Genomic DNA, 18,978 nt, shown 5'->3' on the forward strand with positions numbered 1-18,978 from the left:
AATAAAATTTCCTACCGTTTAGGAACTCATACAACCAATTGATAATATATCCCGGAAAATTCAAGTTTTTTAAGGAATTGAGCAAAATGACATGTTCGACACTGTCGTACGCCTTAGCCAAATCTAGAGTGACTAATGCTGCCAATTGCCGCTTGTGGCGAGCAAGCTTAATACGTCCCTCTAAATCTACATGTGCATGTCATATGGAGTATCCAGGTCTAAATCCTATCTGACATGGGCTCAATAACGAGTTATCTGCAATAAATTTAATGATTCTAATGTATAATACTCTTTCAATTAATTTAATGACATGCGAAGTTAATGCTATAGGTCTTATATTATCAATATGCATACCTGCTCCTTGTTTCTTAAGCAAGGGAATTATTTTTGCCAGTCTCCAGTCTGGAGGGATCCAACCATTTCCAAGTGAGTGATTTACAAGATTAAGAAGGTTCTGAGGAGACACATCAAATAATATTTTTAACATGCCTGACGTAATACCGTCAGGACCGGGGGTTGAATTCGGGAGTAACTGAACAGCATGCGCCAGTTCTTCTATGGTTACGTCAATGAAATCATTCACATCTAAAGGTTTTTGGAATTTTGTTTGTAATTGAGAGGCAAATCGCTGTTTTAGTCCCAATGCAATATCATCTAATAAATCAGCCAATTCTTTTGGGGTTGGAACAACTGATTCTACGTTAATAGGAGAAGGAATAGCCTTACGAGATCTAAGAAATCTAAAAAGAGCTTGTTTATTCTTGCTTTTAGATAGAAAAGTATAACGATTTTCGTCATGTTTAGCTTTAGCTTCGGAAACAATTCTCTTAAATTTAGCTTTGGCATATTTATAATTACTCCAATTAGTAGGATTCTGGTTAATTAAAAGTTTTTTCCATGCAGCCTTTCTGCGCCTGTACTCTCGATCACAATCAGAATTCCACCATGCACTTACAGACTTTCCATTTGTGGAAGGTTTCGTAAACTGTGATTTTTTCATAGTGCTTTTTAAAACAGAACACAAACTCATGGCTGTAATTTCATTTTCAGTGTTAGAGAGGATAGCGTTGACTGTAAGCTTTTTTTAAATTGTGAGTAATTTACAAAAGTGTGCGATTGACATTCCGTTGGGACCAAGGGGATATTAATGTCAATAACTACGGGACGGTGATCGCTGTTTGTTGCAGCATCAACCACAGCCCAAGAAGAGATAAAAAGGCTTGAGCTGGCGAATGATAAGTCTAAAACAGATCTCGTATTACATCGAATAAATGTAGCTACTTTAGAATTTAAACAAGTATAATTGTTTTTACTTATCCAGTTCCACAATAATTTACCGGGAGAGTCTGTGCGGTAACCCCAAGAGACGTGATGCGAGTTAAAGTCTCCTGCAAAAAATGTGTTTGGTCTACAAAAGCTCTGAGTGATGTCAAGAATACCTTCATCTTGTACGCCAATCGGAAAGTAGCTGTTAACAATAGAAAGTCGAGCACAGCCTGGTATAGCTAATTCCAATACCAAAACTTCGTGTTCGCCCGATATTGACTGATAAGCAACTTTCGCTTTATGACAAAATTTTGCCGATATAAAACACGCTAATCCTCCACCTCTAGAGTTCATGTCCAAACGAAAACATTTATAATTCTGTAAATGAAAATTATGATCCGATGACAGCCAAGTTTCTTGTAACAAAATTACGTGAGGGGACTGTTGGGAGATAAGGTATAGTAAATCTGTGGTAGCAGACAGTATAGACCGGCAGTTCCACTGAAGAACCTTAAGAAGACCTATTTTGATGATAGGCAAGCAGCCGCAACTGCTTGATCCAAAATACTATCTTTTAAAAAATCATTCTTGTTCAAGGGTTCCTTCACACACTTTTTTGATTTAGAATTAGAAATCTGATTCTTGTTTGAGGGTGACCTATTGCGTTTAGGAAGTCTAGCATCCATATCCATATCCTGAATCTCTTGTGAGCTAGACTCAGACAGACATTCTTGGTCAGTGCTTTGGGTATTAGAAGGTCGTTTTTCCTTATGTCTGGCAGCATCTGATTGAAACGCAGAGGAAGAATGAATTACACTGAAAGGATTCTGCATACTTTTGGCTAACTGTTCCGAAAACCCATTCAACTGCATGGATATTACTTGAGCCAGAGTTTCTGATAAATTCAATAGGAGTTTTTCTAGGGACTTTTCCACTGCTTTTTCTACGATTGAAGTAATGGACTGTGCCACTGATGTATCCATAGCAAGAGGCTGACGGGCTGTAACTCCTGCATATCCTTGGGTCCTGCTCTGAACTTCAGCTAGAGCTTCTCTGCGCGAACATCGCCTTCTATCAATGACTTCGAGAACCTGCATTTCTTTAGCCCTAGCAGGACAATCGGGGTGGTCGGCCGGGCGATTAGTTTGGCATAGGCAGCATGTCTGGATATCAGATTTGCAGTCGTCAACACTATGTTCAGACCCACATATACGGCATCTGACATTAGAGCGACACCCGTTAGAGCTGTGACCATATCGCCAGCATTTGCTACATTGCAGAGGTCGTGGAGCAAGGGGTTCAACCCTGTAGATTAGGGGCCATGCCTTTATCTCTGATGGACGCGATGTTCCTGCAAATGTAGCGATAACTGTCTCGGTGGGAATCCGCACATTATTGGATTGCCTGTTACAACGGTAGACTGACACTACCCCTGCATCTGCAAAAATATCCAAGATTTCCGCCGGCGTTAGACTAGCATCAACTCCACGGACTAGACCTTTGCAACAAGCAAGGTGGGGAGGAATGAAGCAGCTCACCGGATGATTGGCAAAAGAGGTACACTTTAGAAGATCTTGAATACAGGCCTGGTCTGGTGAGCAGCAAAGAATACCGCCGCGACCAAACTGCCGGACCTCAGTAATCTGGAGAAAGTGAGGGGTCACCGTGCGAAGCTCGGTCTGGATGGCCTTGGGGTTCTTCATCCGAATAGCTCCACCATTCGTCGGCACCAAAGCAACGGGAACGCTGTTGATTCCGCTACGCAGAAAGAGCTCCAAGGGTACATCCTGAGAGGGAATAGATGCAGACCAGAGGGAAGCCCTCTGGCCTGGCGATGAGACCGACATCAAGAAAAACCTGAAGCTACAATGAAATGCGCGAAAAACTCAAAGCAGGCAATAACCACCCAAGAAATATTAAAATAACCGCCGGTTACAGAACCTATAAAGCCCCCGTAAGCGACTTCACCAACGTTCCGCTGACTGAGCGCAAGCACGAGCAAGCTGCTTGCTTGCTCGTGCGCTTCGTCGTCGTCCTTTCTTCACTGCACAATGTGTTTAAATGCCCCCATTTTACGCTTATAAGCTGTAGTTATGAAATGCATGCTCTATCGCAGCCTCTCGTGCATATCAACTGCCTTGGATAGAAAAAAAAGAGAGCTTAACAAGCATTTGGAGTGATGTGTTAAACCATTACGATTACAAATTGAATAGTCTGGAAAACATCACCGTACACGCTTGTGTACGCACAGCATTCACGTTCTCGTAGATTTGCGAAAACCCTCGATAAATAAAAGCAGCTTACTCGGGAACTTTTTATTATAACTCTTTATAATAATAATAATAGCAGTGGTGTATTTTGATTCCTTACGTTACTGGTGCTGTTATCTCAATTAGAAGACAATATTCGTCGTCCGCATTATGTATGGTGTAGCTGTCACGTTGAACTTGGCACAAGTAACGTACCTATTTATGTTTCACCTATTCTAAATGCGAAGCATTTCTTAGCGAACCTTTGGCACATGGGCGTTTCTATCTACGTATCTATCTATCTATCTATCTATCTATCTATCTATCTATCTATCTATCTATCTATCTATCTATCTATCTATCTATCTATCTATCTATCTATCTATCTATCTATCTATCTATCTATCTATCTATCTATCTATCTATCTATCTATCTATCTAGCCCCCTACGTCAAGGGGCTCTCAGGATCGTCTGCTTAACTTGTTGCAGACGAACATTGGCATAAGAGGGTAGGGGGATTTGACGAATATGACTATCGGGTCATGACATGAATGACGTGAAAACTCTGTCCTGCACGTCGTCGAACCCTTTCCTCCAGACACGTGTGGCACATACCCGTTTACCACGGGCCGCGGTGAACGGGTATGCGCCACAGGTGATTGACAGCGTATACCTACCCAGGAACGGCGAGAATAGACATAAATGCGAGAGTGTTAAGAAAAACCGACATCGGCAGCGTTGACCCAACGAATGGACACAATGCAAATTAGTATCCCAGCAGGAATCGAATCCAAGCATTCTGCGTGGCAATCAGGTATTCTACCACAGAGCCACAACAGGTCTGTAAACTGGCAGTGAAAAACACCCTGTGCAGGCGTAATGTCGGTGCAACGTCAATTGCGGTATGGTGCTTGCTATCTAGTTTTACAAGAAAGCAATAAACACTATGTGATACTCCTACGATGTGTATATCATATATTATATGTCATATCAGATTAACGTCTGTGGTTCCAGTGTTGGCTCCGCTTTTATAGCAGACTAATCAACATTACATTTGTATTCCTATGATTCAGCAAGCTATATTGAAGCATTGCTAGACTCCGGAGGAATACATTAACGAAAGTTACGTATGATATTCACATCATCGCAGCGTAAAGTGCACTTACTCCGCCAGAACGACGCAGTGTCCTCTTCACTTCTTATGATGCTTGACGATGGCCTCATGGTGACCGAGGATGATGCCAGATTGATTGACAGCCACTTTGTAGACCAGGCTACGTACGCCACATACGCCCAGGTAGTCTACGAATATGACAAGCGCCATCCACTGCTGTTGGTCTACGTAGCCTTATCCAGGCCTACGAGCCTCGACGGCCTATAGCTCACGAAAGCGAAGAGTGACTTCAGATTAAGACGTGTCGTCTGCTCTATCGACAGACAATTTGTCGACGAAATGACCGAGGCATCCATTATTTCTAACAGCTGTGCTATTCCTTATACTTCACTGCACATGGACCCCTCGTCACCGCGATCACGACCGGACCCGATAAAAAGTCATGACGAGCTGCTGGTGCTCACTCATCACGGTGATGATGACCTTGTTCAAGAACTGTCAAGAACTTCTTCCACACATGTACACGGGTTCGTGAGACTTGCGTGCGTTCTCCATCATAAGGGACAAGTATAAGCACTACATATCAGCTTATACCGCTTCTGGTGTTGGTATAATACCCACGTTGCCATTGGCAGCGTTACGCAACTGTAAATAACTGGTTACATAACACATATGCGGCTCTTCAACATATGTGTGTGCGCATCAAATTTATAGAAATCTTTAGCGTCATTTTGTAACGTTTCGCTCAGTAAAAAAATTACGCCACAGTCACCTTCCAGCCGAATGCTTCGCATAACATCGACTGCCATCGTACGTAGAATGTGCGTTTTTTTTCATATTTGCGGGACAAGAAACGTTATGTAGGCGAGAAGTGTTAATTGCAAGGGCTCGTTTTCTTTGTTATACACAATATTAATGGGAACTTACAGACAATAATGCCAAGGCATTATTGTCTGTTAGTTCTCATTAATGTTATGTAGGCGAGCAATTCAAAATATGGTGTATCATAAGCATTAAATGCTGTGACCGAAAGACGATGTTGAGCACAAGATTTTGTTCCTGGCTCTAACGCAGCCTACCTTCCCACGTTTTCAGAATTGCATAAAATTAGCCTTCCGAGCAACAGTGTACTGTTGCTGGACCATAACTAACAAAGACTGAGAGATGTAGCGAAGAAGCTATGATGGCAGCTAATGCATCATCAAAAAATATGCCTATTGTATGTACACCAGGTGGAAGTCGGTTCCGATCTACACACATGCGAGGCGATAACAGACAGAAAAGCTAGTTTATCGGACCAAGGCTCATGCGCATTCGTCGTCACAGTGGGGTTCATAATGCGATCAAAACAACACGAATTACATTGTGAAAGCTGTTAAAACGGTCAACATTGGATGTCACAGTGAAGGGAATGGGAAGGTGCGATAGAGCTTGATTTTCATTACTCGTCGCCGAGCAAACCGCGATGGTCGCGCAAGAAACGCCGAAGCTAAGCGCCAACAAAGGGAGACTTGAAAAAGAGAAGTACGATGCAGCCTGATGAAGCACGGGCACAATATTCGCAGTTTCGACAGCGTTCGCGAAATGAAGCTGACTGGATTCTTTCACGTATTCAATTGCAGCATTCATATTGATGTTGTAATAGGCCTCTGAGCACTATGTACACCAATCTTACCCCGCTTTTCGCGTTTTTTATTTGTTCTTTCAACACCAGCACAATAAACTTCGCATGTCGCATACGGCAGGATGTAGAGCACTTGTAGCGAAATAAAACCCGAGCCTACGAAGCAGCATGTGCGCTACGAGCCGAAATAGATTACATGTTACCGTGCCTTATGTCACGAACACTCTTTCGTCCATGAATTTCTGCGTGGCATTGTATTTGAAGCACCTGCGATGCCAGCTGACTCGTAGACGAAAGGCGAAAGCTAACAACCCACGCCGAGCCATTTCCAACTGTGCAACGCGCCGACCGAGAGGAGAGGGCAGCACCATAGCAATTTACATAACAGCAGTCGCCGCAAATACCTCTGCTCACTCAGTAAATGCGGACTGCTCTGTGCACACATCACTAAACGCATCGAAGACTGACGTGCACTTGATCACACCATGCCTGACATCAAAGGAAAAGTGGCCATCATAATTGGTATGTTCTCGTAATGATTTGTACATAAGGAATTACTAACCTATCATTTTAGAAGATAGCTCCGTAGCCTGCCGAGTCTGCTTTGCGGGAAATCTGACGGCAACCAAAGCACACAAGGCGTCCCTTGACACCCTTTACTGAAGAAGTCATGGTCTCGTGAGACGTTTTAAAATTATGAAGCATTGTTGTTAAAACCTATCATTATCCATTGATCTCGCAATGAAACCTGGAGAAGCGGGTGGATATTGCAGGCAATGATAAAGCAATCGCGTCTGGTAATTCCAGTGCATCTAACTGGCCCCATTTTATGCTTATGTGCTGCATTTAAAAAAATTCATGGTCTATCATAACCTCTCCTGCATATCGCCAGCATTGAATAGCAACTATCAGAGCCTAACAAGTTTTTGGAGTCATGTGTTTCACCATTATAATTACAAATTGTAGAGTCTGCAAAACGTCACCGTACACGCTTGCCAACGCACGGCATTCATGTTCTCGTACATTTGCGCAAACTCTCGATAAATGAAAGTAACTGAAGCAGGAACTTTTTTGCTAGGGCTGTTTTCCCTTCCTTGCACAAGGAACTTTTAGATGCGAAGCATCTGATGGCGGAGTTCAAACCGGTGGTGTGCGGCGTGACCACCATCACTGCGCTTGCGCAAACCCTCTCCACTTCCCCTTTTCCCCTCCCCTCTCCATTTCGCTTCCCTCTTCTCCCTCTTCACTTCTTCTCTCCCCTCGCCCTCTCCACTTCTCCTCTGAAACGCAGGCTCCACATACCGAAACGCTGCTTCGCATCGCCTCATGGTTGCCTTTAGCGGCAGATGGTGTGATTTTTTTACAACTTTTTATAGTAATAGTAGTAGTAATGATGATGATAATAGCAGCAGTAGTGCAATTTTTATTTTACATGTTACTGCTGGTGTTATCTCAATTACAAGGCAGTATTCGCCGTCCGCATTATGTATGGTGTGGCTACCACGTTGAACTTCGCGCAAGTAACCTAACTATCTATTAATGAGAACTAACAGACAATAACGCCAAGGAAAGTATAGGGGTGTTATCTGTAGTACTTAGAATATAAATGTGAAGAAAGTAAAGTGGACTAAAAGATAACTTGCCGCCGGCAGGGACCGAACCTGTGACCTTCGAATAACGCGTCCGATGCTCTACCACTGACTAACGGCGGCGGTCATCCTCCCGTCCACTTTGTGGGGTATATATGTTGATTTAAACCTAGGAGTGTTAGTCAGCGCCAATCACAGCCATGGCGGCGAGTGTGGAACACTGTTTTTTTGCCTCTTGGCGTCACGTAGCACGTGATCTTTTTACGAGCTGGCAGCTGACCAATAATCCCTCGCATACTACCTGAAGGCATTAAGTCTTCCAGGACGAGACCGTCGCTATGAATGAAGGAAAGGCGATGATTTTTTTAAGGGCTCGTTTTCTTGTTAGACACAACATTAATGAGAACTAACAGACAATAACGCCAAGAAAAGTATAGGGGTGTTATCTGTAGAATTTAGAATATAAATGTGAAGAAAGTAAAGTGGACGAAAAGATAACTTGTCGGTCCCTGCCGGCGGCAAGTTATCTTTTCGTCCACTTTACTTTCTTCACATTTATATTCTAAATACTACAGATAGCACCCCCATACTTTCTTTGGCGTTATTGTGTGTTAGTTCTCATTGATATTGTGTCTAACAAAGAAAACTAGCTATCTATGTTTCGCGTATTTTTCATATTTACGGGACATGAAACGTTATGTGGGCGAGTAATGCCAGATGTGGTATACCATAAGCATGAAATGCTTTGAGCAAAAGACGATGTTCCACACAAGATTTTCTTGCTTGCTCAAACGCAGCCTACGTTCCCACGTTTTCACAATTGCATAAATTACCCTTCTGAACAATAGTGTAACCTATATGACAGAGCTAACAAAGTCTCGAAAACATAGTGAAGAAGCTATCATAGCTAATGTATGATCAAAAATGATGTTTATTGTATGTACACCAGGTGGAAATCGGTTTCGATCTACACACATGCGAGGCGAGAACACACAGAAAAACTCGTTTGTCAGACCAAGGCTCATTCGACGGGGGTTAACACAGTGGGGTTCATGATGCAACCGAAACAACACGTATTATAATGCGAAAGCTGTAAAAATGTTCAACGTTGAATGTCACAGTGAAGGGAATGTCAGAGTGGGATAGAATTTGATTTTCACGATATATTCTTCAGTTTCCTTACAGTTACAAAATGTAAAACGAAATGAGAGATAGGAGTGAGAAATTGACGGGCATGTTTCAATGAAATTTCGAATCCCGCAAGACAGCCTCAGTAGAAAACGGCGGGCGGAAAGCTGTGTGTGAATTGCACAGGGCGATCAATGAAAACACGGTGCGCAGAAAAATAAACAGCATCTGTTACAAAACAGTTCTTACTCGTATGATGGTCGAGCAGTATCTGGCAGCAGAGCGGGGGGGGGGGGGGGTGAGAGTTTCGTCTGAGCAAAGGTGTGATGTTGATGGTATAGGACATAGTAATGTCTACCCTAAGAACGCGCCGGCACGTCTAAGTTTAAAAGTGTGGAGCAAGAGACCGCCCCTGAGACGGAAAACTTACAATGCAACTTACAATGCAAAACTACTTTGTTAAGCGGAATCACACGTTCCAACTGCTGGTGGCAAGTTGCAACCTTACGTGAGAAAAGCCGGAGGCACATTGCAGTTGGATGGAAGATGGAATACCTCGTGTCAATCAAAGCAGCGGTGCTTGTGTTGTACCTCACTTTGAGGTTTTTACATCAATTGCCAAAACATGAGGTACAAGACATTTTCAGCGGAGGATTGTAGGCAGTGAGGTAAGAGTTGCTGCAAACAGCGAACGCCTCGCGGTTGAGTCGGCGACGAGCCAACCGCGATGTTCGCCCAAGATAGGCCGAAACTAAGCGCCAGCGAACCGAAGACTTGAACAACAGAAGTGACATATAGCCTGATGAAGGACGGGTATAAGCTGCGCTACTGCGACAGTGTTCGCGAACTGGAGCTAGCTGGATTTTAACGCGAAACTGTTTTATGCCGGGGCCCACCAAGACTTTCATGACGTATTTCCGTCACGGAAGCACGTCAGCAAAATGAACGCCATCAGTTGGCAAAGAAACAAACCATAACAAAAAGTTCCGTTGAGGGAGTCGAACCCATGACCTCTCGGTCAGCGACGGTGGCTGGCGGGCATTTAGCCCACTGAGCGACCGCCAAACACATTACAGAGGACTCATGAACACGCCTTTTATCTTTCGCATTTTCTTCTCATAGTGCTCTTCGATGGATGGATGAACATCCACTTTGTAACGCGGTAGTGACATCTGTGCCAGCAGGCTCGAAAAAAAAAAGAAAACGCGCGGTTGCTCCGACCATCCCATTAGGCGGGTTTCCAATACAAGTTTAATTTTGTCAACGATTTAACACACTGTGAAGTGGCGCCTTTAGCCAAAGCCTCGCTCATAGCATCCATCCATATTGAAAAATAGCTTTCCGACACTCGCCTGGCTGTCGCACCGCGTTCCCCGCTCGCCCTGTGAGAAGTAACGGCCAGGCTAGAGGGAACACATGACGCGCGTAGCGTTTGTCTTCGCATTTCACGACGCTTTCAAGGAGTGCATATCGAGTATCAGTGTTACTTAGGTGCTTGTTGATGCCAGCATCGCGCGGGATTCATCATATGCGGTGTCCACGTACATGTTAAGAGCTTCAACTATCGCAAGAGCTAAATCATGATCACGGGCGTTAGTCGTCGTTACGGAGATGTTCCACTAGGCGTCAACGTGAGTGCGATGCGTCCACATCCAGCGGTTCCATATCTGCCAAACAGTAGACATTGTAGAAGCTCTGATATATCAGTGCACTATAAATAATGAACTACTCTTGTGGCGACACATTTCGCTTTCGTGTTATACCAATTCCTATGATGGAGGGTTTAACCAACCATCTTTTTTCATCTATTTAATCACACACGTTATTAGTTGTTGTAATTGTAATGTAACACATTATTAGATGTTGTAACAGGCCTTACAGCACTTTGTACAACAACCTTACCCTGCTTTTCGCATTCTTGTTTGGTGTTAAAAACGAACCCAATACACTTCGCATGTCGCATACGGCAGGATGTAGGGTAGTATGGTCGAAATAAAACCTGAGCCTACAGAGCAGCACGAGCGCGTAGAGCGGAAATCGATTAAATGTTGCTGTTCCTTCAGTCACCACCACTGTATCGTCCATAAATTTCTGCTTAGCTTTATATTTGTAACACTTGTGACTCGTAAACGAAAGTCGAAAGCTAACAACGCACGCCGAGCCATTTCCAACTGTGCAACGCGCTGACGAAGAGGAGAGGGCAGCACCTTAGCACATTATATAACAGCAGTCGCCACAAATACCTCTACTCACTAAGTAAATGTGCACTGCTCAGTGGACACATTACTAAAACGCATCGACGACTGACGTGCACTTGGCCACACCATGGCTGACTTAAAAGGAAAAGTGGCCATCATAAATGGTATGTTCTCGTAATAACCTGTACATAAGGAATTACTAACCTATCATTTTAGAAGATAGCTGCGTAGCGTGGCGAGCGTGCATTGCGGGAATTCTGACGGTAACCAAAGCACACAAGGCATCCTTTGGCACCCTTTACTGATCAAGTCATAGTCTGCTGAGACGTTATAAAAATGTCGCGTTTTGCCATAAAACCTATCACTATCCTTTGATCTCGCAATCAAACCTAAAGAAGCGGGTGGACATTTCAGCCAATGATAAAGCGGTCGCAGCCTTATGTCTATTCTCACAAAAATTTTCAACTATCTTGATCGTTAGAGTTGCAGCGAGATATTGAAAAAGCGTAGCATTTCAGACATGCGTGGTTTTCGGGCTCATCTAGAGTTAAGATCCCCGTAGATGTATTCGTATTAACTGTTGGCCTGCTTATAAACGCATTGTAGCTTTATGTAGGCGTAGCTTTCGCACAAAAAAATGCTTACCTTAACGACAACGTCCGACAGATGATGGGAATCTTCTCGTGCTTGTGTGTATCTCTCACATCCGCCTTGCTGTCTGGATTTCTGTCCGGCATTTTGCTGTTTCACACTATGCTCTCTCTTTGCGTCCCGTAGGTGCCTCGGCAGGCATTGGCGAAAGCACGGCAAAGCATTTTGCCTCCCTCGGCTGCTGGCTCACTCTGTTTGCACGGAACGCAGATAATCTAGAAAAGGCAGCAGAGGCTTGCTGCGCATTGGGCCTTCCTCGAGACAAGGCAAGTACTTTTTGGCGCCCAAACTAAGGTTTGTGGAAGCAGGTGGCGAAACGAAGCAATAGCAACAGTGGACACCAGTTCTCAGCAATTCGAATATGAACTTTCGTTGATCTTAGCAAAACCGCGACTTGTGACCTTTAGGTAAAGAAAATAAAGCAGGTGAATTATGAAAACAAGATTACAGGTGTCCCTTATAAAGTGTACAACCATTCTTCGGGAAGTTCGCATAGCCCACAGTTTGCTTATAAACACGGAAATACAGAAAAATAGGTATTAAAGTGGGTAAGTAACGAAAGAGGATTTCCAATCGCTGTTCGCCCTTCGAGGCAAGATATATTCTAATTTATAGCCTGTTAAGTGTGACGCGTAATACAAGGCAATTGGCAACCCGCAATTCCCAGGTGCCAGTGTTCTGTTCTACAATACAGAGGCACCATCAAAGGTCATTTTTAAGGTATTCGGCGCAACTTGGCATCCGCTCGAAAACACACTCACATACAAACACGCATCCACTCATGAACACACCCCACACACATGTGTGGGTGCGTGTGTGTATGTTAGTGTGTTTTCGAGTGAATGCGAAGTTGCGCCGAATATCTTCAAAATGACAAGTGACCAACTAGCCCAACCACTAGTCATTTTAACCATCAAAGGATCCACAGGGGACTTAGTAAAGAAAAAAAAAGTGCATCGGCGCACGTTACTACACTAACAGCACAAGCAAGAAAGTTTTGCCGGAAGGGCGAGGAATTTTGAATGATGGCTACACACTCGAATATTATCCTCTTCGCTACCCGCGTCCACGTTCGTGGATATGACTTCTGAAAGGGCCAGTAAAAAGGTTCCGACTTTTTTTACACCTCCCAAACAAGCTCGCCTATTCGTGCTCACAGCCGCGGCGACCACATTTTGTGAATATTACAGCGCTGCGCGCCTCGTAGACTCTCCATATCGAGAGAGAGAGAGTTCCAGTGCACCTCTCCAGCGCCTGTTCAATCCTCCTCGAACACGAATTGATGTAGTCTTGCTAATGCGCAACATTACGTTGCACCAACTTCGTGGATTGGTCCGCTACACTACGAAACAGCGCCCTGGCCCTGCGGTGATGCGGGTTTGGCCGCGAATTTACCGCGCTTCATCACCGCATCGCTGAGGAGACCCTAGAGCCGCTCTGACACGAGCGCCACGTCGAGGTAGCCTTGCTCGATCGTTGGCAGGGTGCCGATGGGGTAATCGCTGACGTGATCCCTGACGTCATGTTACGTAGACGAAGTTGGCGTAGTCCCGACAGCGGGTTACGCCTATCCCTTTTGGCTGCCCAGAAGGAAGGGAAGGCCGAGCGAGAAGCCAAAACTAGCCGAAGAGGGTAGTTCTAAATTGAAGAAGTGTAGACAGCTAGGCCATTTGGTATGGATCCACGGAAGTAAGCAGCGCGAAAAGAAAGACAACGCACACAGGGAGGAAAGACGAGAAAAAGCGCTGACTTTTACCTAAGCTTCTTTAATGAGGAGTAAAACACATATACATCACACCGCGCAACAATGCATGCGCAAAGAAAATCTTCAGACCCTTTCTTTTCCTTTCCTCATTCAAAAACTAAAGCACATACTTGGCACATGTCTCATGTTGTTCCAAGATATGAAATTTGCTTGTCATGTAGTGTCACCGACGCCTGACTGACTGACACATGCTTGCGACAGTTTAGAGATGTGGGCGGCCTCAACAAGTTCACGTGCCTTCTGGCTTGAAAGCACGTATATATATATATATATATATATATATATACGTTCAACATAACGGTCATGAACGAGCAGTAATCTCCCGCAGACTCACATTTTGCCCCACTACTGGCCGATACAATCAGTCTACCTTACTACAAGACCTTGATAACTTCCCACGGAATCTTCGCCTAGAGGAATACTTTTTCGACAAACCCCGGAGAGAAACCACTACCATAATACCCTCCAGTTCAAGGCAACAGTGGACACCAAGCTCTCAGCGGGAGAAGCACCTAGATACCTACATAGAAGCCGTCGAAAAAGCATACTTCGGGAATATAACACACACAGACCGGCATCAGCTAAAAATCTCTCAAGAAAGGAGTATGACTCACTTAAGGCACTCAGTGAACGAACGGATATCGTCATAAAACCAGCGGATAAAGGGGAGGGATTGTAATATTAAATAAATCGGACTATATCCAAGAGGGCACCCGCCAATTAACTAACACCTATTTCTACAAACCACTTTATAAAGACCCAACCCTGGAACATCAAGCAATAATAAACACCGCACTCCATGATCTCGTGGAGCTCGGAGAGTTAGATCCTAAAATTTCTAAGGCCCTTACCGTAGCACGTGCTACACCAGGACGGTTTTATATGATTCCGAAAATACACAAGAAAGGAAACCCCGGCAGACCAATTATTTCGGGAAGAGGTACCCTCACCGAACCAATATCAAGCTACATAGACTCCCTAATTAAGGACATTCCGCCTACACACTCCTCCTACCTACGTGATACCAACCACTTCATGCGGATCATCAACGATATAAAAATCCCTGATGGTGCCTTTCTTGTAACTCTTGATGTAACTTCCCTTTACACCAATATTCCCCATAAAGACGGCATCAAAACATTAGTAGAGTCCTATAGTGAGCACAAATGTGATGACTCGCCAAGTCCAACAGTAACTGAAACCCTTGCGAAGCTGGTACTTCAACTCAATAGCTTTGAGTTTCATAACCAATACTATCTAGAAATAAATGGCACTGCTATGGGGACTCGAATGGCACCCAACTACGCTAATATTTTTATGAATTATCTTCAAACTAAGTTTCTGTCAACCCAGAAAATTAAGCCCCTTCTTTACAAACGCTTCTTAGATGATATTTTTGTCATTTGGACGGATACACAAGAGAACTTAATTAATTTTATAGAATCCTTCAACAAAGCTCATCATGACATAACTTTCACTCACACATACTCAAGAACTGAAATCAATTTCCTCGACGTCCACGTAAAAGTAAAAGACGGGTCCTTGACTAGTACCAGGGGCGTAGCCAGAAATTTTTTTCGGGGGGGTTCAACCATACTTTATGTATGTTCGTGCGTGCGTTTGTATGTGTGCGTGCCTATATACGCAAGCAAAACTGAAAAATTTCGGGGGGGGGGCCCAACCCCCCCCCCCCTTGACTACGCCCCTGACTAGTACCGTTTACAAAAAGCCTACAGACAGGCAGCAGTACCTTCACTTCGATAGTTGCCACCCTCGTCACTGCAAGACGAGCATCCCGTACTCGCAGGCCCACCGATTCAGGAGAATTTGCCTTTCTACACTCTTCCGGGACTTTTACTAAGATTTTTTAGTTGACTGCCTTTAAGCGCTTATCCCTTCTTGTGAAGCTTCCTTCCCTCACAGGCTTCAGGAGCAAATGTGGAGGGGGGGCGCCGAGGACGTGAGGAGTGACAATGGGCTGGAGGAATGCACCCCTGTTGTGTTGGGGCTTCAAAGCATTGGAACTAGTGACTACGGGAATGTACCTCACCTGGACGATCTTTGTATATCAGCGTAGTTTTTGTTCTCTTTCTTTTTTTTTTTTTCTTTTTTCAAGAAAGACGTGTGTATCGTAGGCCAAAGTATGTGCACGTTGGGTGTTGACGACTTTTTTTTTCCTCTTCTTCCTTTTTTTTTTCAAGAAACACGTGTTATTAGTATGTCAGTCAAAGTATGTGCACAAGCGTACTCGCGACTCTTTTTCGTCAGGTTTCTTACTTCTCTCTCTCTTCCCTTTTTTTTCTGTATGTACTTTTTCTTAACCTTTTTCTCTCTCTCTCCGCTCGGAGAGCGATGATATAAAAGCGCATCTAAGCCTGGTCAATTTCATCCTGATGAAGATCGGTCTCCGATCTAAACATCGACAAATAAACAGTTTTTTAGAAGCGTATACCATTTTCCTAATTATTTTACGGCAACCTTCATAATCTACGTATATATATATATATATATATATATATATATATATATATATATATATATATATATATATATATATATATATATATATATATATATATATATATATATATATATATATATATATATATATATATATATAATTTCGGCCTTTCGTATTTCACCATGAAATCAATGTACAAATCTCATATTTAATAATTGTTATGGCTGCCACGGTGATATTTATTCATGTCATTCACCGAATATTATATATATGCTTGTTGTTTGTTAACGGCAATTGAGCACTCTTTTCTATTGTTTTCTTTTGCGCAACAATCAATCTTATCATTGCACGACCATTACTCTGTCAGAAATCGCTCAGAGCCATCCACAAATTATTTCAGCTCTAGCGCCATTCTTCCTATATTCATCAGTATTTTCCTTCTTCGTGTTTTGCAGGTGCTTGTTGTGCCCGGAGACATCACGTTCTCAAAAGACTGCGAAAATGTTGTGCAGAAGACAGTGAATCACTTCGGCAAAATCGATATTCTAGTGAGTCAGTCTTCCGCGAATGATTATTAAATTTCACAAATTATGCGTTGTCTTCATATCTAAACCCAAAAAGGGCTACGAATATTGCAATGAGTAGGCCAAAAGTAAACATCTGCCCTTACGAAGGTTTATAAAATTTTTTTTTGCTCAACATATGAAATTCCTAAGCAAAATGAGCTATTGATCCACGGTATCAAATGGTAACTCTGTTTATCTCTTACATGTCTTGATAATGTATTTGCTGAACCATGTACTTATGTTTTCTTTTGATAATGTTGCAGTGATTTTTGTATACGTGTGTAATATATATGCGACGCGATCTTTGTTTACTGGTTATGTTTTCGTTCCCCCTCTACGTCTTATCTCTATGGGTTTAGTTAATCGGTAAGTAAATAAATAAATAAATAAATAAATAAATAAATAAATAATGTAAGCATTCTATGCATACTTGAGGTTCGGTTGCTGGAATTGTGTGTTTCCTAATATACCTCATTGTATAAAGATACGAAACATGTCATCCGCAACGCAACGAAACGCAGCCACACTGTACCCGTTTAAGAACTTCAAATATTCCACTTCAAACTGAACTCCCTTTGACGTTTCCCTCGTTAAGTTTTGGCGCAAAACGAGCATAATTTTTTTATGGTCTAGTAAAATGAAGCGACTAGCCCACTGAGGTGTTTTTTTGGATGAACACAGCTTCTGAAGCAAACTGAACTAATTTTCGGCAAGGTTGTTAGATCATTACGACAGAAAATATGCTTGGGCAATAAAGGTTGGTCCGTTGGTCCAATACATTTCTCAGTTGCAAATTAAATGCTGAGATATTTTTCTTTCGCATAATACTGTGATCTTTTCACTGCGCAGCAACTTCATTGTTATCAAAAAGTGAAAAAAAAAGAAACACGATTACATTTTGTGGCACCTTACTCTTATAAGTTTGCAGAAAGTACTGCTGTGCTGAAAATTCCTTTCAGGCGGATACACTTCCTTATCTGACCGGCTGCGCTTCATAAAGTGCAAGACGTTTCGGAAGGTAGCTAGTCAGAACTTACCTTATGGAGGCACCCTTCGAATAGGCGTTTGTATTTGCTGCGCAAGCAGTCGGCGTCATCGAGCCATCTAGTTACGCGCTCCTCATAGACGAACACAAGGCGTGCAAACATGGACACAACCCAATTCGATGTTTGTCCCGTCACCCATTCTCATAATCCACCATTATGATGCAACGTTTGCCAACGTAATGGTGGATATTGTAGTGGACATGGCGGATACAAGGTGGATGGTGTTCCGTGCCTCACTGAAGGCCCAATGCATCCGGCTTAAGCCGTACCCCAACCCCCTGGGCAAACGCGAAACCTAAGAGCAGTCGTTCACAGCAACAGCTGCGGACGGTAAGTCTGCGTCGGTAAGGAGACGTGTGCCGTGTACACCTATCGATGTGAACAACTGTTCTTTTTCAGTCCCATTTCAGAGTAGTCAGTTGGAGCCAGAGGTAGTGATTCCTCACTTGCTTGAAGGGGGAAAAACATCACCAACTATAGGCGTGCGCACAGGGGGGGGGGGGGGGCGGCCGCCCCCCTAATCATCTAAGAGGCGGGGCGCAAAATCTGTCCCGTACATTGATTAGAAGGGTGGGGGGGGGCGCTGCGACGACCATTTGCCCCCCCTAATGGGGAACCCTGCGCACGCCTATGTCAACAACTGTGCGTTCACTATGTCCGCTACATTATCCACCGCTACGATAAAAGACATTCCACCATTACGGTGGACTATGGTGCTGGACGATCGACATATCTTAAATAGAGAAGGGAAGAGAACAACACGGCATGAACGCTGTTCATTTTCGAATGTTCTTATTGCCCAAAAAATGGCGTTTGTGTTGCTTAGTTATTTTATGTCCGTGTTGGCACACGTTTTGTTTTTCATGGTGAATCCTTATCAAATAGTTAAATTATGTGTAGTTCCAGCTAGTTGGATGAGTAAAATCTTGATGTTTGCCGCACAGAATTTTTTTACACTTGACATATCCTGACGAGGGCGGTGATTCGGGCTAATTGGTTGTTAATTATCGTGAAAAGAGAACATAGAGAACGGACGAATCCAAAGAGACCTACGAGCGCTCACTTCCAACTGGCTTACATTTCCGAGAAACACAAAACCTATAGCGCTGGCATCATTACAGCATGCGCAGAAATCCGCTTTTTTTGGCAGGATAGAACATTGAAGGGTTGATTACACAGTATCACAAAGTTTGTCTACCATGTCAGCTTTCATTATCTCACGTGTAATCTCTTCCCGGATTCTGTTAACGGAACACGACTAGAGAAACATGAAAACGCACCTACATTGATGAGGTAAATCGCATTGCTTATATTTTTCTA

At 43.4% G+C, this 18,978-nt stretch overlaps 1 protein-coding gene across 1 annotated transcript in view; it reads left to right on the top strand.

The window, feature by feature from the left end:
- Nucleotides 1-6,739: 6,739 nt before the first annotated feature.
- The window catches only part of LOC119391696 (uncharacterized oxidoreductase TM_0325-like), a 65,966-nt gene continuing 53,727 nt past the window's right edge, over nucleotides 6,740-18,978 (top strand). The window contains exons 1-3 of the mRNA XM_037659356.1: nucleotides 6,740-6,776; nucleotides 11,947-12,086; nucleotides 16,502-16,594. Of these exons, the coding sequence (XP_037515284.1) occupies nucleotides 6,740-6,776; nucleotides 11,947-12,086; nucleotides 16,502-16,594 (270 nt within the window). The remainder of the gene's footprint in view (nucleotides 6,777-11,946; nucleotides 12,087-16,501; nucleotides 16,595-18,978) is intronic.

The sequence above is a fragment of the Rhipicephalus sanguineus genome, chromosome 4 (assembly GCF_013339695.2).
Source record: "Rhipicephalus sanguineus isolate Rsan-2018 chromosome 4, BIME_Rsan_1.4, whole genome shotgun sequence".
Taxonomy (NCBI): domain Eukaryota; kingdom Metazoa; phylum Arthropoda; class Arachnida; order Ixodida; family Ixodidae; genus Rhipicephalus; species Rhipicephalus sanguineus.